Source organism: Mus pahari, chromosome 5, assembly GCF_900095145.1.
Source record: "Mus pahari chromosome 5, PAHARI_EIJ_v1.1, whole genome shotgun sequence".
Lineage (NCBI taxonomy): Eukaryota > Metazoa > Chordata > Mammalia > Rodentia > Muridae > Mus > Mus pahari.
The window spans coordinates 1,940,766-1,959,969 of record NC_034594.1 but is presented as its reverse complement, the minus strand read 5'-3'; the positions used below and the strand labels follow the sequence as shown (position 1 = coordinate 1,959,969).

The 19,204-nt window shown below is 38.6% G+C and overlaps 1 protein-coding gene across 19 annotated transcripts in view; it reads left to right on the top strand.

The window, feature by feature from the left end:
* The window catches only part of Pkhd1 (PKHD1 ciliary IPT domain containing fibrocystin/polyductin), a 487,582-nt gene that overhangs the window by 309,544 nt on the left and 158,834 nt on the right, over positions 1-19,204 (top strand). For 18 of the 19 annotated variants that reach the window (XM_021197628.2, XM_029539264.1, XM_029539265.1 and 15 more), the window contains one exon: positions 13,028-13,165. The exons of the other annotated variant lie outside the window; for it this stretch is intronic. In XM_021197628.2, the coding sequence (XP_021053287.1) occupies positions 13,028-13,165 (138 nt within the window). The remainder of the gene's footprint in view (positions 1-13,027; positions 13,166-19,204) is intronic. 19 annotated transcript variants of the gene reach the window in all.

Sequence of the window (19,204 nt, the reverse complement as noted above, 5' to 3'; positions counted from 1 at the left end):
AGAAACCCTGTCTCAGAAAAACCAAAATAAATAAATAAATAAAATTAAATAAAAATAAAAATAAAGGAAGTGAAAAGTAAGATAGAAACCTATTTTTAGATGGTACAGAGAAAGGCAGGTAGATCAAAGGATTAGCATTGAAGACCCAGAAATGAACCCACACACCTATGGTCACTTGATCTTTGACAAGGATCTAAAACCATCCAGTGGAAAAAAAGACAGCATCTTCAACATATGGTGCTGGTTCAACTGGCAGTCAGCATGTAGAAGAAAGCACATTGATCCATTCTTATCTACTCCTACAAAGCTCAAGTCCAAGTGGACCAAAGACATCCTCATAAAACCAGATATGCTGAAACTAATAGAAGAGAAAATGGGGAAGAGCCTTGAACACATGGACACAACGGAAAATTTCCTGAACAGAATACCAATGGTTTATGCTCTAAGATCAACAATAGACAAATGGAACCTCATAAAATTGCTAAGCTTCAGTAAGGCAAAGGACACTGTCAATAGGACAAAATGGAAACCAACAGATTGGGAAAAGATCTTTACCAACCCTACATCCGATAGAGGGCTAATATCTAATATATACAAAGAACTTAAGAAGTTAGACACTAGAGAAACAAATAACCCTATTAAAAAAAGAGAGTACAGAGCTAAACAAAGAGTTTTCAACTGAGGAATGGCAAATGGATGAGAAACACCTAAAGAAATCCTTAGTCATCAGGGAAATGCAAATCAAAATGACCCTGAGATTTCACCTCACACCAATCAGAATGGCTAAGATAAAAAACTCAGGTGACAGCAGCTGCTGGTAAGGATGTTGCGAAAGAAAACACTCCTCCATTGTTGGTGGGATTGCATGCTGGTACAACCACTCTGGAAATCAGTCTGGTGGTTCCTCAGTAAATTGGACATAGTACAACCTGAGGACCCAGCTATAGCACTCCTGGGCATATATCCAAAAGATGCTCCAACATATAACAAGTACACATGCTCCACTCTTTTCATAGTAGCCTTATTTATGATAGTCAGAAGCTGGAAGGAATCCTGATATCCTTCAACAGAGGAATGGATACAGAAATTGTGGTACATTTATACAATGGAGTACTACTCAGTTATTAAAAATGATGACGTCATGAAATTCTTGGGTAAATAGATGGAACTAGAAAATATCGTACTGAGTGAAGTAACCCAGTCTCAAAAGAACACACATTGCATGCATTCACTAATAAGTGGATATTAGCCCAAAAGCTCAGAATACCCAAGGTACAATTCACAGACTACATGAAGCTCACGAGGAAGGAAGACCAAAGTGTGGATGCTTTGGTTCTTCTTAGAAGGGGGAACAAAATAGTCATGGAAGGATAAATGGAGGCAAAGTATGGAGCAGAAACTAGAGACAATCCCATCTAGAGACTGCCCTACCTGGGGATGCATCCCAACCCAAACCCAGACACTATTGTGGAGGCCAAGTGCTTGCTGACAGGAACTTGATATAGCTGTTTCCTGAGAGCTCTGCCAGAGCCTCACAAATATAGAGGCAGATGCTCACAGCCAACCACTAGACTGAGCATGGGGTCCCCAATGGAGCAGTTAGAGAAAGGACTGAAAGAGCTGAAGTGATTTGCAACCCCATAGGAAGAACAAAAATATCAACCAACCAGACCCCTCAGAGCTCCCAGGGACTAACCAACCAACCAAAGAGTATACATGGAAGGACCCATGGCTCCAGCTGCGTATGTGGCAGAGGATGGCCTTGTCAGGCATCAATGGGAAGGGAAGCTCTTGGCCCTTGGAAGGCTAGATGCCCCAGTGTAGTTGAATACCAGGTCAGGGAGGCAGGGGTGCATGGGTGGGTGTTTGTGGGAACACCCTCATAGAAGCAGAGGGACAGGGGAGGGGCTAAGGGATTCCTGGGGGCACCAGGTAGGGGGATAGGGAGATAGCATTTGAAATATAAATAAAGAGCATATCCAATAAAAAAAGAAAGAAATTCTTTTTCATGTGTTTCTAAAATGTTTTCAGATCATGTGTAAGCCTTCCTCCCTGTCTTGTCTAGTCTGCATGCATTTGGTGCATTTCCTTTATTCACCTTTGGAATAGTAATTTACTGTTGATAATTCAGTATTGTTCTTAGTTTTTCTGGCTTTCTATGCACAATTCTATTTTTGCTTGATTGTGAATTTTGACTTTAAGGAATTGTCACTCACAGTTATTGATAAGAAAAATGACAGTGAAGCTAATGTATCACAGCCCAGCGTAATCAATGCAAGGCAGTCAACTTTGTTCCTCCCACCAGCCTACTTAATATAGCTAGCCAAAATCAAAGCCAGAACAAATGAAACACTGAGCTAAAATCAAATGACCAACTTCTTCCTGAATTCCTAGATGTAGAACTGTGTGAAAAATTGTTCACAAATGCAAATCTACAAATAGCAAATATGGAAGTGAAAAAAGAAAAACAAAAGACTTCAGAAAACGATTTAAAAGGAGGTCAAGTGATAGGAGGATTGATGGAATGTTGTCTTTCTCAAGGAATGCTGCTTGTGGAAGAATACCGCAAGTGTAGCTAGGACACAGAAAACTAAGACCTGAATCAGGTGTATGTGCACCTTCCTGTGCAGTGCATACAGAGACAGGCTCAGATGCACCTTCACCTGAAGCATACACACACACAGACAGGTTCATGTGCACCTTCCTGTGCAGTGTATATACAGACAGGCTCATGTGCACCTTTACATGCAGTATATACACAGGCAGGTTCATGTGCACTTCCACACTTAATGCATACCCAAGCAGGATTCATATTCACCTTCGCACATAGTGCATACACAGGAAGATACATGTGTATTTTCATACCTAGTACATACTCAGGCATATCCATGTACACTTTCACACATTGTACACACATAGAACTGAAATCCTTGCTTGTAACAAATGGAAATATAACTAGTCTCAACTCTTAGTTTCATCTCCAGAAAATGTTAATTAAAATATTAAATAAATATTTAATATTATTTATGTTAAATATAAATAATATATTTATTTAATAAATTTATTATATCAATTGCTTTGTTATATTATTAATTTATACTAAATATAAATAAATGTCTAAAATATAAAATAAATAAAAAATAATTAAAAGGTAAATTAAAATATTAATTAGTTAATTTATTTATGGTGCGTGTGTATGTGCATACACATGCCACGGTGTGTGGAGGTCTAAGAACAACTTGTAGAAGTTGTCTCTCTTCTCTTTATGTGTTTTGGAAATGGAGGTTAAGTAACTATGCTTAGAAATAAGGACCTTTCTCCTCTCAGCCATCCCACTAGCTCTAAAGCTTTAAAACCCAGAGCACATTTCTCTTTTTCTAAGGAACAATGAATATTCTTTGTATTTTTAACCACAAGTATTTTTGTCCTCCACACTTTTTATTTCCTGCAGGTGACAATGCTGCTTGCTCTTGGGGGGTCTTCCAACAGAGTGAGAATATAGAATATATGAATATGTTGGAATATATGAGGATATATTCCAACAGAGTGGAATAGTCCACTTATATAAAACATTTCAAACTCATTATCTATATATAATGTCATTTTTGTACCTTTTCTCAAATAGCATATTTCAAACTGCTTGAAAAGATGCATTTTAAGATTTTTTTCATATTCCTTCATAAAATACTTCACTTTGAAAGAGATGTATTAATGACGTTGAATTTGTATACCACATAATTCATCCATTTAAAGCTTTAATGTATTTACAGAATCATGTAACCAACCCCATAGTCAATTTTAGGATGTTTCATTACTTTGTAGAGAAACCCTCTCACCCATTTTCCATAACTCCTTAATATCCCGTCTTTTCTAGCCCTGGGCAACTACCATTTCCACCATCACCACCGTTTCCTCCCTTCCCTCCTCCTCTTCCTTCTTTGATAGGTTCTAGGCATTTTATATAAATGGAATTACGCACTTATTGCTTTCTCTTAGCCTAAAGTTTTCAAGGTTCGCCCATGTCACATCATTTAAATTCTTTATTTGAGAGTGGAATGTGCCTTATTTGCATACTTATAGATGAGTGTGTATTCACTAATGTCCACATTGTGCTCTTACACCTCAGTCATTAATTCTTACATATTAGTTCTTATTAAGTACAGTAAGTTAAATACTCAGGTTACAGACTTACTTCACACAAAAAGGGGTTTTTGAATTCATTCTTTTTTTTTTAACTTTTATTTGTTTTGGGGAGTCATTCTTAATTGTCTGTTGACAGGTCTAGACTAATTTTTTAAATGGAATAATTTGAGTGAACTAAAGCTGCTCTCATCTGAGTGTCAGTGGTGTGCACTTTACGCTTTACTTTGAAGCGCTTTCCTAAAGGAGGTAAGTGCACAAGGCTTGCAGCGCCCCCAGCCATCCTCTCCTTTCTTCCCTTTTAAGTCCCTCATTCTATTGGCTGCCTCTTTTCAATCCTTACCTCATCTTCTGTTCGTCCCTCTACATGGTACCTTTTGTTAGCACACACACACACACATTTTCATGATCAAAAAGTTTCCAGGATCTCTCATCCAGTTCTAAAACCCGATTCATCTCTCTTCATTCTGTCTCTTTGCCCTTAGTGATTTCCAAGAAAATAAATTTGCCAGTGGTGAGGCCATCAACAGATGACACCATCAGTAGAAACCATGAAATGTTTTCTTCTTTTATCCACTCAACTTGAAGTCTTTTCTGGGGTGACTTCAAGAACTCTTGACGCTAAACCCTAGGACTCTGCAGTCTGCCTCTTCACTTGCCTTTTTTTTTGTTGTTGTTGTTCAGCTGTCTTATCACATTCCATTAGTACTTCTAAAAGTATAGGTTTTAGAAACATTCAGGAATCTGAGTAGCCATGATGGGTTGAAGCATCAAGAGCCAGTCAGGGGGAGCAGAGCACCACCACCTCCCAAGTGCGCCACTAGACTGCCTCTGAATTGCTATATTATTCTTACCATTCTCCCCTCCACACTCAACTTTCTGCTCATAATTTCAGATCACAACTTAATTGTGGGATTTCTCTGCATGCTAGAAACCTGTCAGTGGCTTGCCATCATCCTCGGGATAAAGTTCATCATTACTCTATAGATCCACCAAAGTCCTGCTTGCTCTGCTCCTGCCTACTTGTCTCGCTGACTCTCTTCTCACTGTCCTGCATCACGGTCCTTAGTTCTGTTACCCTTGTGAGTTTTTTGCAGCACTTCCAATACACTGACCTCTCTATTACTTTTCACTTAAAGACAGTTTCCTCTGTATTTGTTCACTACATTCCTGGAGTCTTTACTATTGCTCTTTCAGCGTTACGTACCTTTCTGCTTACTAAGTTACACTGTTTGTCTTTCTATAGCTCTGTGTTGCTTGTGTTTTAATATCCATTTCCTCCACCAGTTCTTAGTTTTCAAACTCTTGGCCCATGTTCACACAACAGAGGAATGTCAGGGGTGTAGTGAGCATCCAGACCTACATATTTGACGTGTGAAAGAGATGACAGTGATGAAGTCCTTTTCTATGTCTGGCACTGGGATGCTCTTGCATGTGTTATTTTTCATAATATTTATCATCACCCCTGTGATGTCTTTCTCTGTGTAGTCTTTGTCAAGAGACAGACCCTGCAGGGAGGAAATGCAGCCACATTTGAGAAATGCCAGTAACTGCAGAACTACTTCTATTTTCTTTGCTTTGCAGTAAGATCTCACACCGTTTCCTTTATTGTTATGGTTATTCTGATGGTTTCATCAGAGGTAAATACTAAAATGTCTTCAAACCTACTTCCTCCTTTCAGCAACCATTTCAACCTCCTTAGTTGCATCAAAAGTTTCTTCTCAACATAGAAACATAATAGTCCTGTGGGCTAGAGGTAGAGGGGACGGATGGCATGCCCAAGGCCAGACTGAGCTCCACAAAAAAAGCCCATCCCGAAAATAAATAAAAAGTTACCCTTCTTCACGAAGTGGGAGCACTTGAGCAGCATCTGTCATTGTTTAAGATTTGATAGTATTGGCAAATTAATGAATAGGTACCGGAGCCAATTTATTCATCAGGGATAATGCCATCCTTTATATTCCTGTCTTGGAGAGTACCATATGCCCTGCCTTGAAAAGAGGGATTTTACTAAGGGAAAATTTCAGCGTCTGTGCCAGTCACGTAGAGATACTTTATAGAGTGCTGGGATTTTGGCTGAACTTGTAGAATCTGAATATTATTATATGAATATACTTGGAATTATGAATAAAGTTTCTATTTCACTGATAAAACATTTGAATTTAAAAATGAAAATTTGTTTTGTAAACCCAAGTAAAATCTTTAGATTAGTGTCACACAATATATTGAAATCCACAGACAGACACAGACCTTAAAGGATCTGGTGCACTCTAAATATATAGAAAAGTTCAGAACCATGATAATGACCACAAAAATTATTTGCAGACTTTTATATAATAAAATAATTTTATACACTTAGGATTATTACATATAAATTGGTTTGTTTAGCCAACTGAGATCGCATGTTGAAATATCTGAGTCAGTATTTGTTAGGATGATATTCTAAGCCTTCTCAAGCAATAAATCTATTTTCATAGAACAGCATATATAAAATTTAAGAGCAAACTAGAATACAAATGCCAACATCTTTTAGGAATGTTGTAATGTTTGGGGGTTTTTCTTCCAGGTAGAAAAAAATGTATTAAAATATTGAGAACAAATAATCAACGGTAGTGAAGAAAATGAACAATCTTATAAATTTTGGCATATATTTTGTGCTCTCTTTTTGAAGTGGAAACTAAAACAGTGCTTTGTCTCCAAGAGGAACTCATGGGAAAATAACTCTCTGAGTAAAATGTTTGCTGCACAGATCTTTGCCTAAAGAGCTTCATTCAGGAGCAAATAATTTTGTAGGGCTCCACATTCTTTTCTTTAGCATTAAACTGTGAACATACATGAATTGATTACAAGTTGGTCTCATTGTTTTTCTTGGGGAAACAAATCAAAACAAATACACATTGGAACACATTTTAAGCTTAGTCTTGTTTTAACAAATTGTACCGTGTAAAAATATATTATTTGGACCACCTGAGAGTTACCAGCTTTTTCCTTCCCACATATTATGTTTACTTATCCACTATTAGAATTGGTGAGAGCAATTTATCCCCAATCTTCATGTCAACCTATATTCATTTATAATGAGCTGAAGTGGAAGAATTATGTGGCCTTAGCTTAACACCTAACCTCAAATTTATCAAAATGCAGAAATAACTATATTCTTTGGATTTCACGGTTTGATGTTTTATCTCTTTACTGCACTTGACCTGTTGGTGCAAGCAGAAGACCATGCTCTATGTTTGAAATTGCAACTTCAAGTCAGCCTGGCTAGAGTTTTTCGCGGTTTTATGGAGAACAGTAGCTGTGTCAGCTGTGGTAACACAACAGGACCAAAAGCAACTTGGAAAGGAAAGGGTTTATTCATCTTACAGCTTGTTGTCTTATCAGCCAGGGAAGTCAAGGCAGGAATTCAAAACAGGAACTGGTGCAGAGACTATGGAGGAACACTGATTACTGACTTGGTCTTCATGCCTGGCTCAGCTTGCTTGCTTAGAGCACTGAAGACCACCAGCGCAGGTGTGTCATCACCTATCACTGTGATCTGGGCCCTCCCACATCAATCATCAATCAAGAAAACGCACTACAGCCCAATCTTTTGGGCACATTTACTCAATTGATGTTATGTTTTTCAAAATGATTCCAGTTGACATCAGGCTGGCCTAAAAGTAGCCAACACAGTGAGTAGCAGGGTCCCTGGACGAAGGAGTCAGACTAGAGAGATGATCAAAGCCGAATTCCCCATCATCAGTAGGAAGATAGTAGCAATTTCAGGAGTTTTCCTTTCAGAATTAGGAGTTCAGAGGATTGATCTGGCACTCTTGGTAATTTTACTTAAAAAACCTTCTTATTATCCAGATTCGCCATTTTTCATTTGTTTATGTAGAACAGATGGTATAGACTAGAGGAAGAGGCAAATATTGTATGTTAAACATTTTATTGATCAATTAAAATATCATAATTTAAAGTGTTGATTCTGCTGTGGGAATTATGCATGTCTGCAAAGGACTGGAAAAGGCATTCAGAGTGTATGTGGGGGGAGGGATGGGAATGGTAGTGTGCGGTTTAAAGGAGGGGGGCTCTTTTCTCCTCTTTTCTAATCTCCCTCCTCGATGTCTGAATCTCTGTTGAAGTCTGTCTCTCTGTTTGTCTCTGTCTCTCTGTCTCTCTCATACACACACACACACACACACACACACACGCACACGGACGCACACACACACACACACACACACACACACACACACACACACACACCAGAGAGGCAGATGGTTTTCTATCAAGGTGTGAGGAACCTGCCTTTCTTTCTTGAATCATGCCTGCGGGCCCTCTGCAAACTGTTTCTTTCGCCTATTTTTAAGACAAGTTTGAAAAAAAAAGAGAGAGAGATAATAGAAAGGATAGAATAAAGAAAGCACCTGTGTGGAGTTGAAAGTATGCACTAAAGCTTGCAGCTCATTGAGCAGAGTGCTATTACACAGAGAAGGTATCCTTATTGTCATGCAGAATCCTGTTCAGTTTTTCTATGTGGGAGGGATCTCTTCAGAAGCCATTGTTTCACTAATTTTCAGTCATGGTAACCTTCATCCCTGTGAATTATCTATGCATAAAAATCTTCCACTGTTTTTTGGACTATTGTTCTTGGCCATATTTATAAGTTATGATAGTTTATTCTCTTAAAGTTAACCAAGACTACAAAAGATGGGAAGTGCCACCAATAACTTTGCATTCTGGGCTAAAAATTCTTCCCTCTTTTATTTAAGGAAGGGTTATCTCATTTACTAGAGATCTGATGACATTAGCATTTACTGTTCATTTCATTCGTGCATTTACAGGAAAATGTCTCAGCTGAGACTAGTTGCAGAAACAAACCCATTACTTATGGAAGGCGCAGGAAAATGACACCCTACAAATAAGTGGTCCTTGTGTGTCCTGATGTGCCCTGCATGCTCTTGCTCTTCCTTAGAAGCCTCATTTATGTCCACTGTTGGGGCAGGCTGCCTACTCGACAATGGAGAGTTGTAGTGGAGACTGTCTGCGCCACCTAAGTTATGGGGCCTGATACAGTAACTACCATACAAACAGTGGTTCTGTCTCCCCTAATTCATGCCTATGCATGTGACCCCATCATTGTTCCCAAGATCTGTGCCCTTTGCCCTTGGTCTCATTTCTGCAGGATTTAGACACGTGTCAGACCCTTGGAATGCTTCTCAATAGTGACCTTGATTCTTGGACTTTTCTGGGGGAAAACTGAGTTTAAATCTAAGGTTGAAGTTATATGAAATATTTCATGATTAATGTTAGTTAAGTGACTCCTGGTACAAGAAGTCCTAGTCCACCTTAGAGACATCTGTCTTTCCACTTGGGTCAGGTCTTCACTTTTCTGTTCTTGAGGATAGTGATATATTTGTTCAAGTTTATGTCTCCTTTGTTTTTTATTATTATGCCCAGTACACAGGGAAATCCTAAAGATATCCTTTAGAGTTAAGCTTCCAGATAATTCTTTTAAAGCTTTTCTTATATTTCTGATTGTCAAAATAGAACATGTTAAGAAATCAACCCAAAAAACGGTTGCTTGGCAAGAGACAGTAGGGTATCTATGGTGGTGCTTAGCATTTGATGGATGAGCAAGTGGTAAAAGAGTGCGATTTGGTACCCAGAGACACCACCCCATGGTTGGTCCTAAGCCCCTTTGGGGGGAACGGCAGTCTTTAATTACATCTGGAACTCATTATTTCTTTTTGGAGGCTCTTTCCAGATCAGCTCCCCCATCAGCCTCCCATTGAGCAATAGAAATTCCAGATGGTTCCCTCCATATGCCAGAGCTCACTCTCTCAAGTAGGATAGATTGGTCATTGACAGAGTAGGATGGAGGAACTGCATCCATCTAGGAACAGGTGGAAAGTACTAGGGGGCAATGAAGATAGAGGTGCATTGATTTGGTGGGTTAGAACTTTTTATGAGTGATCTCTAGAAATGCTTTGAGGAATTTCACAAGAGATGATGCTTGTAGGATAGCATATTGGTTCAAACTCACACCAAGACAAAAACTTACAAGCTGCCCATATATTTGAGGACAGTTTGACCTGGCAGCTTATCTGCTCAAGGGGCCAGTTTCAGCATGAAGTTTGTATCTCCTGGCTCATGTCAGTGTCATCTCTGGAGAAGGTTAAATGAGACACATTTATTTCATCAGAGCAGAATAGGTACCTTAGTATTTTTTTCAACCAGAAGTATCTGGAAATTAAAAACGTCAGATCACATCCATTTAATTGAAGTGTAGCATCACTTCAAGTCTATATAGCATTATTTTATTAATGTATCTGTATCATGTAATGATAAGAAACACCAGCCATTCATCTTTCATTTCCAACTTCTTGAAAGGGTTGACATATTGCAAGGAAGGAAAGGAGGAACAAAATTGGAGAATTGAATCTAGGAAACTTGAAAGTGCAAAATATAACACCCAAAGAAGCAATACTACTACTTCTCTGCCTTGCAGCCTCTCCTTTCCACCTGGATGTGGCTGGATTGTATCTATGTGTGTACTCCTTGGAATGGAGTCCCAATGTAAACTAGATTTTATTTTAGATCTTGATAAAATACACATGAGGGAAGAAGTCATATACTGATCCCATGCAGTTAATCTGTGTATTGTTCCTAGGAAATTGGTTGGGTCATTTGGAGTAGGAAGGACAATTTAAAAGGAGAATTCCTTTAAGATGGGTATGTTATAAAAGGAAAACCCCAAATCCTATGTATTTGTCATATATTTACACAGGAGTTACCTTCAAGGAGTCTAGTGTCTTGTGTGTGTGTGTGTGTGTGTATGTGTGTATGTTGTGTGCCTGTGTGCCTGTGTGAATGTGTGCACATTAGTGTGTGTCTGCATGTGTGTATGTTCTGTACATATTCTTTGAATAAATGAATTATTTATTTAATTGTGTTTATTGTTTTGTGTAATCAAATTCTATATGCAAACATTGACTATAGTTTGGGACACCTGAGGACCATTTACACAAAACTTTAATTTCTTACACTCTTTGCTTGAAATAACTTTTTACTTCAAAATTGTGAGCCTGCTTAATATATGAAACTATGGCATTGTCTTGATATTTCACTCTTTTGTTTGAATGTTATGAAAAGAGCCCAAGACGAGACTGAGATCTATATCTTTATCTGTCTAGTGAGTTCTTATATACATGTTAGTAAGTTGATGGACTCTTGGATTAACGGTGTGTATGAACTAAACTCTCCTGAGCTGGAAACTCTTGGTTAATGTCTTTATTTCTAACATTATAATAAGCATAATTTCTTTCTTTTATAAATTAGTGTCCTCCTCTAAAAAGAGGACAGGAAGGGCAGACTTAGTGATAATGACTGTTTAATATGTAATTATGTGTGGGTGTAACAAATAATGCATGCTAATGTTCTGACTTAAATATGTAGATGGCGTTGTGGGAGGATGAAAAGACAGGTTGTTTCTCTAGAGGCAGGACTGGTAGGGATACTAAGGAGGAGGTGCGCAGTGCTTTACTGTCAGCTGGAATCCAGAACCCTCCTCGACTGAGTGGTGCTGATGATGCTGGGCCATACAGCTACTTTGAGATCAACTACTTGTGCTCAACTGAGAGATCTGCAGTGACAGAGGGTATGGGCTAGGCTGAAGGTGTTATACTGGAAGAATGCCTGCGCGTCATTGACTACAACTCAGTCACATGACTTCTTTCAACTGTAAAGACAGATGGGGTTGAAAACTGTAACCAGTTAGCTTGCAGTCTCCTAGTCTTTGCCACAGGAGGGGATGTCTGGTCTTCTAACTAAAGAACCAGACAAGCACTAGCAAGGCATTGCTCATGACAAGTTAATTTGCCTGGTCAAGTCCCTATGAATGATAGAGTACATTGTTTTGGGGCATGGGAAATGAGATTACACTAACAAAAGAAAAAAATTTTGTACACCGGTCAGTGATTGTGGTACTTGAAATTTAAGCAGAAACATTTATTGGACATCTTTAATTCACATTGAAGAGAGCAACAGTGAATACTTCAGCCTACATGAAATATTTACTACTTTAAGTGAAAATGTTTTATTCATACATTACGTTATTGTTAAATTCAGGCAAAATCTGTGATTATTTCTCTTGAAGTTATACAGAAATCGATAAAAGGAGGAGAGATGAAGGGAGGAGGGTAAAGATGGGAGAATAATGGTTTGAAGACATCCGTAAGCCCTATGAGCATGCCAACCAAAAGGCACATTTGTGTATGCAATGCTTCTCTTCCGCACTTACTGAGGGGTCCTTGTGGACTTTGTATTACTTTGTAGGAGTTAGAGGGTTACCATAATCTATTAAATATTTTAATACCCACAACAGACCTGTGAGGAAGTAGATACTATTTTCATTCCCATTTTACAGAGAAGATAATTGAGACACAGAAGGATAAAATTGGTCTCCTATCTAGCAGGTAGCAGATCTGAGATTTAGAACCAAATTGTCTGTCCTTTCAAGGCCAAGGCTTTAGCTATTGTTCTGTATGCCCTGAAACTGGAGTCAAAATTGAGGACACACATATGAAGCATACAGAGTTCATATCTTTCCATACTAAACTTCTATGAAATTGGGGTTGTAGTTGCAGTATTTGAGGATATAATCAAGATTTTTTGGCCATAACATTTGTTGTATTAAGGAGTGACAAAATTTGCTACACACAACTGACGTTCTTTCCTATTTTTTAATAAGACTGCCTCATATGGAATATTTATTCTGGTTGCTGTACCTGGCCTGGCTCGGGTAACAACAGGAGCAGTTCCTGAACTGTCAGAAGCATGAAACATCCCTGAAGGAGAGAAAGGGGCTCTCATCTCTGAGTGGTCTTTCTGTCTCCTGCAGACAAGACTGTTCTTGTGGATACTGATCTCCCAGTGCTTCGATGCCTCTATGTGATGGGTACCTTGGATTTCCCTGTGGACAGAAGCAATGTTCTGAGTGTAGCGTGCTTACTCATTGCAGGAGGGGAGCTGAAAGTAGGTGAGTAAATGCTGCCGTATTGGATCGGGAATGTAGTGATAGTCAAGTTCTGGGAGAGAACATTCATGGAAACAGGAGGTAGCAGGAATCTGCTGCCTGACATAGGCTGGGGGTGGGGTGGGGGTGGGGCTAAGAGTAGGGATGGATGTTCCAGGGCATGCTTAGATGTGGATAAGGGGACTTCTGATTCTTCTTTTTCATTCTCTGTCTGTAATTCCCTTTTGTTGCTCTAGAGGGACTCTTAAGTCAGATAACATGGAGCCAAACCCACCACAGCCTCACACTGGCTGTTTGACCTTAAGCAAAATACCCAGGGGACCTCCATCTCCTCATCTATAACATGTACAATACTGGAATCTACCATGGGGACATGAGATGTTTAAATAACCAGAGACAACTACTCACATGGTCTTTTGTTAGGTGTTTGATATAAGACACATTATGTTTTATCACTTTTATCACTTTTATCAATCAGGGTGTTCATACACAAATTAATAACATGAATTAAACATCTTTAAAAAATATTTAAGCAAACTATTCCAAACTATTTACACAATTACATGTTTGGAATGGTGCATACCTTAGGACTAGTAAAGCCAGATATTTTTTCCATGCTTTGCTGAAAAAGGTGGAGAGAAGGGGCTGTTCCTGGAATCCAGACTTGTAAGTGTGGAGATGGTTATCAGAGAGACTCATGAGGGTTTGCACGGTGGGGCTCAACTGGCCAATGAGAGTGTCTTGCAGGAATAAGTATTCCAACCTGACTCTTCTCTCCAGGGTTGGGGGTCAGAGAGTGCTCACCAGCTCGCCTGGGGCGTGGCCCAGAACTCGGATGGCAGCTTAGGAGTGTGGGCATCAGCAGAAGTTGTTCAGCATAGTTGGCTTCCAGCTATCAGAACAGACATGGTGTGTCTACCAATAGAGCCGATAAGTCAGCTGACATTTCCAGCCAGCTCACGCTGTCAGTCTTGGCAATGATCTTTCCAGCTGTAATTCCTGCTCTTTCGCCATGTGCTGCCTCAAATACCAGTTTTCCCACCACACAGTTATACAAGGCTTCTTTGGTTTTTACCTTGAGTATTGGGACACTTACGTCTCTTGTCTTTTTATCTGTTCCTTCATTATGTTATTTCCGCTCATCTCTCTGCCCTGGGAAACATCTGTATTCTGATATTTTCGTTTCTGATTAAGATCATTCTCCCATTTGTTCAGCAGTCTCTAAAACACTCATCTAATCACTTATGGAAATATTTAAAGAAATGAAATGTGCTTGTGTCAGTAAAAAAGTGTTTGGAGCCATCATCTTATGACCAGAGATCTTCTTTCCAGGCTTCTGTGGTCACTTACAACCAATAACTAGCGGACTGAGATTTTCACCATTGAAAGAAAAGAGCAATGTGCCAGTCTCCAGTTTTGCTTTTGATAGTTTGGATTTTAAATTATGTCTATTCCTAACTTGATTTTACCCATTACTAGACAATGGTGTGTCTCTTTTCCTCTCACCCATGTGTTCCAGGCCTAAAGGTTGCTTATTGGAACCCATCTGCCCAATCCTATGTGCGTTATGCCTGAAGGAAGACTTTCAACTCATCTGTCCACACCTACAGAAATCCTAACACGAGAGAGATAATATGTCTAGTTAGTAAACAAACTTAATAGATGTGGACATTGATGCAGCATACTGCCAGAGCATATCTGTTCAGTGATGCCATTTAATCCAAATCCTAACTGTGAAATTCTGGTTCTTGGTGGTTACGATTCTGATGCAGTGGAGGCTGACCGAAGATGTGATCTGTCTTTCGGAATCATAGAATACTACAGTTGGAAGTAAATTAGAGATCAAAATTGTATCATGAATGTCAGAGTCAGTTACATTATTTGCTCAGTGCTTGACTTACTAGAATACACATATGAGCAGAAAATATAGCAGCTAGAGAAAACAGGAAAGAAAACTGACCACTATGTTCTAGCTATTGTTATTATAGTGGCTGATAAATGCACCATGAGCAAAACCATGTAACAATAATAACAAACATAACCACAATATATATTTCTTTGAAAATATTTAGTTTTAATTATGCATACAAGTGTGTGACTTTGTGTAGATTAGTGCTATTCAAACCCAGAAGAGGGTCTCAGACAACTCTTGCCTCTACACTAGAGCTGGAGTTACAGAAAGTTGTGACCCTTCTGATGTAGTAGTGTTGGGACTCAGGTCCTCTGTATGAGTCACCTGCACTCTTAACTTCAGAACCATCTATCCAGCCAGCATGTATATCTGAAGAGATGGTAAGATTTTTATAACCTCAAAATCCGTTATCTATTCTTTAGCAACTTAATTTTTGGCTTTAGCTTTTCTTTTATAAAATTTTTATTACATTTTTATTCATTGCATGTGTGGATATGTTTATATGTGTGTTTATGTGTGTGTGCACATGGATATGTGTGTGTGTGTGTGTGTGTGTGTGTGTGTGAGAGAGAGAGAGAGAGAGAGAGACAGAGAGAGAGACAGAGACAGAGACAGAGACAGAGACAGAGACAGAGGCAGAGTGCATTTAGTTTTGTGCATGCCATACTGCACCTGTGGAGGTTTCTGGACAACTTGGAGAAGTTGGTTCTCTCCATTCATCATGTGGGTTGTGGGTCCTGAGAATTGAACTGAACTTAGAAGGTTATCAAACTTAGTGGCATTGGCGGCAGGCCCCTCTTCAATATAGTCCCAAATTTCATTAAATATATCACACAGTAGAAAGTTCATAGCTATCAACCTTGAGTAACATATAGAATTACTTTTATTAATAACATTCCTGGATGAAGAAATGAAGAAATTAAGTAAAAAAGAAGAAAGAAACAAATAATAACAAAAACATTTGTTGTTGCCTCCCTTCCTCCCTTTCCCTCTTTTTCTCTTTTATATATATATATTTTAATTGAGTGTGATCACCTCAGTACTGAGAGAGAGAGAGAGAGAGAGAGAGAGAGAGAGAGAGAGAGAGAGAGAGAGAGAGAGAAACATTCTTGTGTTTTTTGTTTTTTTGGAAAAACATATGATGAGACTAGGAGAAATAATACATTTATATGACAGATAGGACAGAGTATGTTCTAAAGGAAATACTCTGGAGATGTCCAGGTTGGCTACTGGCCATTAGAGGTTAGGTGGTTAATAAAGTGTGTTCTAAAGAATCATGCAACCTCTGACCAAAGACAATGGAAGGATCTAGACCTATAGCAATTGGGAAAGACAGTCTCAGCCTTGATGAACAGCTCATGCAAAAGGCTTGAGGCAGGAACTTGCCTTGCAGGGTGGGAGGTGAAGGGACAGCTGCTGGACTAGAGAGCTATAAAAAATAATTTTTTGTGATTCTTTTACTAGATATTTTCTTCATTTACATTTCAAATGCTATTCCAAAAGTCCCCTATACCCTCCCCCCCCACCCTGCTCCCCTACCCACCCACTCCCACTTCTTGGCCCTGGCCTTCCCCTGTATGGGGCATATAAAGTTTGCAAGACCAAGGAGCCTCTCTTCCCAATGATGGTCAACTAGGCCATTTTCTGCTACATATGCAGCTAGAGACACGAGGTCTTAATTGTACTTTAGAAATTAATTGTACAAATGTCCATAAAATTCTCTAAAAGTAACTGTCAGTTGGGAGACTCCACAGCTGTATGGATCATTCCTTCCCAGTTCTCACTAGGAAATTGAGGTTGACAGATTTTTCTTATATGTTGCAAAACTTTGTATTTAGTAAAGCACAAAGCCATGAGCGGCCTCTGTCAGAGTTTTCTTAATCCCCTTTCCCCAGCTTTCAGCAGCTCAGCATCTATCAGGAATCCTTTTCTGTGTCGATTCATAGAGTGCATTCGGTGCCTTATTTCTGGTATGTTCTGCCTGTTCTTCTCCTTAGTACATTCACTTTACTGATATAATGTATTAGTTCTCAAGCATCCTCTTCATTAAACTGCAATGTTTAATGTATGTTGGAAAACTTGTTATTGGCAGCTTCTGATAATGTATGTAATTGGTATATGGTTGAATGTATATGAATAGAACGAGGTCTACCCTTTCTGTCAGTGCATTTTTACCCCTTAGCACACATCATGTTCACATGTGTATATCTTTGAGACAGGAATTCTTCTGTTAATGTTGAAATGACCATGATGCATTTATCTCCTGCAGAAAAGGAACTGAGCAAGTATGAAAACACAGTAAAAAACTTGGTGATTCAATTTCAGTTTTTACACTGTGTCTTGGACCAATTAAAAATGCCAACACCATCTCAAATAAAACTTTGGTTTGTTGGGTCCAGTAACTCATTTGTGTGTGTCTGCACAGGAACACCTGTCTGGACCCTTCTCTTTCCTTTATGTATTCACTTAAATGAGTAATTGTACCAGCTCATTTACATGTGTTCTTTGAATCATACTTATCATTGATGTTAGCATGTTATTGACACAGATGTTCAATACACTAAGGACTTTATGCTTTTAAAACTGCATGTGAATAACTTTTTATAATAATTTGTAGGAAGACTTCAGAGGTGAATAACCTGGAATAACATACCTACTCAAACTACTGACAAAATACTAAAAAAAAAGTATATAAATGTTTTATAATTGTATAAGTAATGTAGACTATTGATTTTTGTATTTATAGAAAATTTATATAAATATCTATATATACTTTATTTTATCCAAATAAATTGAGTAATGTATATTCTAAAAACTTTTGAATATTAACAGAATCCCTAAATAAGCAAGGTACACTTGCACATATTTTTAAACTGGGGACACAGTATTTTATCATTTCTCTGGATTGTCACAGCCAAGTCATGTGATGTACTGCCTAGGTGCTCAATAGATTATGCTAAGAACTTAGACTTTTATCCTGAAACTGGTCACATATTTCTTTTTTAGGGCCACTGATGGGCATTTATCAGTGGTAACTCACTGTTGCAGCCAAAAGCCTGAGGTCATCATTAGCACCTGGCCTTGATCGTCAGGAAATGAAGTACTAAGTGTACAGACACTTCTTCCATTGCTTCTAGGACTGGGGCTTTCTCAGTCCCAAGGAAGCAAATCCATATAGTTTATTGCCTTCCAAATTGGCAGTTCTGCAAGACTTACTGGGTGATTATGTAATTAGAAATAAACAAACCTGAGAGAACTATAGATTACATCCATCAGCCTAAAGCCATAATACCATTGAACAGAGAATAATGTCTTTTATTGTTAAAAATAATGTATCAGGAATTAGAGAGAGATCCCAGTGGTTAAGAGCAGGCGTTGCTCTTGCAGAGGACCTGGGGTTCAACTCTCAGCACTCACATGGTGGCTCACAACCATCTGTAACTCTAGATCCAGGAGAACGGATCAAGAATAGCATATTTACTCAAACTATTATCAAAGTACTAAAAAAGTATATATATATTATATATATATATATATATATATAAAATATATATATATAATTATTGCATAAGTGATATGGAATCTTGGTATCTGTGTGAATAGAAAATTTACATAAATGTATATACTTTGTTTCATCCAAATAAATTGAGTAGTATATGTTCTAATATGCATTGTTTTGCACCAGTCATGCAGCTCATGCACATATGCAAATGAAGGCAAACACTCATTCACATAAAATAATAAAATATCAGGCTAAAATAAATACTAATGTCTTCTATCAAGCACATACACTTTTAATGGATAAATGTGCCACATGTATTTCCCCAATGACATGGTTTATGGCAGCTAAAGTGGATCAGCCATCAGCCAACTAGTCACACTAAAAGATTTCTAATCCAGGTAATGGTTGGCTAAAACATTTTTTCCCAATTTTTATAGGTATTGACTTCATTTACATTTTAAATGCTATCTCCAAAGTCCCCTATACCCTCCCCCCCACTCCCCTACCCACCCACTCCCCCTTCTTGGCCCTGGAGTGCCCCTGTACTGGGGCATATAAAGTTTACAAGACCAAGGGTCCTCTCTTCCCAGTGATGGCTGACTAGGCCATCTTCTGCTACATATGCAGC